Source organism: Eurypyga helias, unplaced genomic scaffold (assembly GCF_000690775.1).
Source record: "Eurypyga helias isolate BGI_N326 unplaced genomic scaffold, ASM69077v1 scaffold22579, whole genome shotgun sequence".
NCBI classification, from domain to species: domain Eukaryota; kingdom Metazoa; phylum Chordata; class Aves; order Eurypygiformes; family Eurypygidae; genus Eurypyga; species Eurypyga helias.
This window is the reverse complement of record NW_010271705.1, coordinates 401-2,843: the sequence shown is the minus strand read 5'-3', so window position 1 is coordinate 2,843 and position 2,443 is coordinate 401. Positions and strand designations below refer to the sequence as shown.

Below are 2,443 nucleotides of genomic sequence, written 5' to 3'. Positions count from 1 at the left end.
CCGCCACCGCAGCATCATCGGGACCCCCTCCCCGCTGCTCCATGCTTCACTCACCCCGAAGCGGAGAACACAGCGTAGATAACAGGGTTCTTGGTGTCCTGCGTCTGCTGGATGAAGACGTCCTCTTGGGACAGAAGGATGGGGGTGTCACCATGGGGGAGGTGGGACGCCCCTCATGCCCAGGGATGCCGAGGCAGGGAGGAGAGCAGCTCCACGTGGGACGGGTAAGAGGTGGAGGTCAAAAAGGGAGTCCCCAGCCCTCCCCAGAGTATCCCCCAAGCCCGTGCATAACGCCCCCCCCCCCCCCCCTGCCCACTCACGGAGCTCGTGGAATGGTGTCTCAATCCCGTCGGGCCCCGGCACGGAGCAGACAAGCCGGGCCTTCAGGAAGGTGCTCCACTTGTTCACCAGGCAGCAGTGGCCCCCGTCATCGTTCTGCAATGGAGGGACCCCCACACTGAGCCCGCCTGCCCCCTGCCTGCTCTCCTGCCCGCCCGCTGCCCCACCTACCAGGCAGATGCGCCCGATGCGGGAGTAGACCCCAGGGCTCAGCGGGGCATCCGCCGACTTCTCTCGGAAGAAGAAGTAGAGCTTGTCGTCATTCCTCTCGCTGCTGTCGGGGATGAGCTGGGCACGGACGAACGCCGGGTCTGGAATGGCACGGCATGGCACCGTCAGCCCAGCAGCACCCCTGTCCCGTGCTGCAGCGGGATGCTGAGTCCCCAGCTCCTCCAGCATCGCCCCGCTCCTGGAAAAGCACTGCTGTGGTCACAGGGAGAGAGCTGGATCTGGACCAGAACTGCAGAGGTGGGCTGAAATGGGGTGTCAGTGGCAGTCATCGGTGCTCCAAGAGGGGCTCAGAGCATCCCTGAGGTCTCCTGGAGCATCCCTGATGTCCACAGCACGGAGGGCTCCAGCAGCTCCATGAGCAGGGCAGTGGGAACTGGTCTTCCCCCCCTGGGGAGGAACCACACAGCCTGGAAGTTTCTCAGGAAGCTTCTCCCTGCCATCCATCAGCCGGTGCCCAGCCTGCGCTGACAGCTTCCCCTCTTCGGGTTACCGCCCCGCCGGCTCCCCCGCGCCCATCTGCTCGGCTCTGTTTACTCAGCTGCCGCCCCATGGGCAGGGGTGCTCCGAGGGGGACAGGATGAGTGCTCAGGGTCACCGATCGCAGGCGACATGGTTGATATCTCAGCCCTGCAGAAACCCATGCAGACTCCAACAGAGCCTGAGTCTCTCACCAGCTGGCTGCTCCTGCGGCCCGGCAAAGCCCCCAGCATGTCTGTCACCATGTCCCACACAGCTCTTCTGCCTAGATTTCCTTCCATCCATCCATCCATCCATCCATCCATCCATCCATCCATCCATCCATCCATCCATCCATCCATCCATCCATCCATCCATCCATCCATCCATCCATCCATCCATCCATCCATCCATCCATCCATCCATCCATCAGTCCGTCCCTCGCTCCATCCTTGCATCCACCCAGGCCAAGGACACCCAGACTCACCGTTGAGCCAGCGTGAGTTGTACTGGTCTGTCCTCATGGCAGTCTGCTTGCCCATGGTGCGGAAGATGGCCGCGTCCGTGCCCATGAAGTCGATGTAGACGCCAGCGTAGAGCTCTTCATCTGCAGAAGGCAGAGATCAGCCAAGAACCCCCACCCAGTCCCACCCACCCACCTTCTCCCACTGCCCCAAGCTCCATCCCCGGCCGGTAACCGCCAGGCAACCACAAGCCACCGCCTGTGGCCATCCCAGAGAGCCTGGGAGGTTGGCACTTGTCTGTAACTGGGAGCCCCAGCTCTGCTGGGCCGGGTGCCCAAGGACTGGGCATGCCGGCTGCCCCACCATCCACAGCTTGGAGCAGGCGGGGGTGGCAGGGGCAGGAACCTGACTCCAGAGGATATCTGGGTAATGTGGGAAGGTGGTGGGAGCAGTTGCACCATCCTGCCCGCATGTTCCCTCTGCCCAACGCAGGCAGCGCCGGCCCCTTTAGCTGGGAACTATAGGACTTACTTATTAACGCAGAGACGGTGTCTACTTTGGGGTCGTAGGAACACTTCCCCTTGCCCGACTCCAGCTTGTCCGGCTCCAGGTAGAAGATATAATCCTGGAGAAGGAAGCAAATGGTGGAACTGGTTAGACTTTCACCCCTCCCTCCCTGTGGGACCTTCCAAATCCCACCAGGAGGCAGCTTCCTCTGGGATGGAGCCATGGATGCAGATGGACCACGCCGGGGTCTGCAGGTCTCCTGAGAAGCTAAGTCCCCACAAGCTACTCCTCCGACGTTGCTGGGTGCTTCTCTGTGCCCTCCACCGCTCGGAGACTTGGCTGAGCTGCCAGGCTGGAATGGGGCATCCACCCCCGGGGTCCGCTTCTGGGCCAACAGCTCCCTCCGGTCGCCTCGTCGCTCCGGCCAGCCATGCCGCAGTCACTGC

The 2,443-nt window shown here is 62.6% G+C and overlaps 1 protein-coding gene across 1 annotated transcript in view; it reads right to left on the bottom strand.

Moving 5' to 3' along the window:
- Positions 1 to 2,112, bottom strand: part of LOC104515070 (semaphorin-3F-like) — a gene marked incomplete at its 3' end in the record, with an annotated part of 3,900 nt that extends 1,788 nt beyond the window's left edge. Inside the window, 5 exon segments of the mRNA XM_010158915.1 lie at positions 36 to 124; positions 321 to 435; positions 511 to 650; positions 1,514 to 1,633; positions 2,022 to 2,112. Coding sequence (XP_010157217.1) covers positions 36 to 124; positions 321 to 435; positions 511 to 650; positions 1,514 to 1,598 — 429 coding nt within the window.
- Between the last annotated feature and the right edge of the window lie 331 nt (positions 2,113 to 2,443).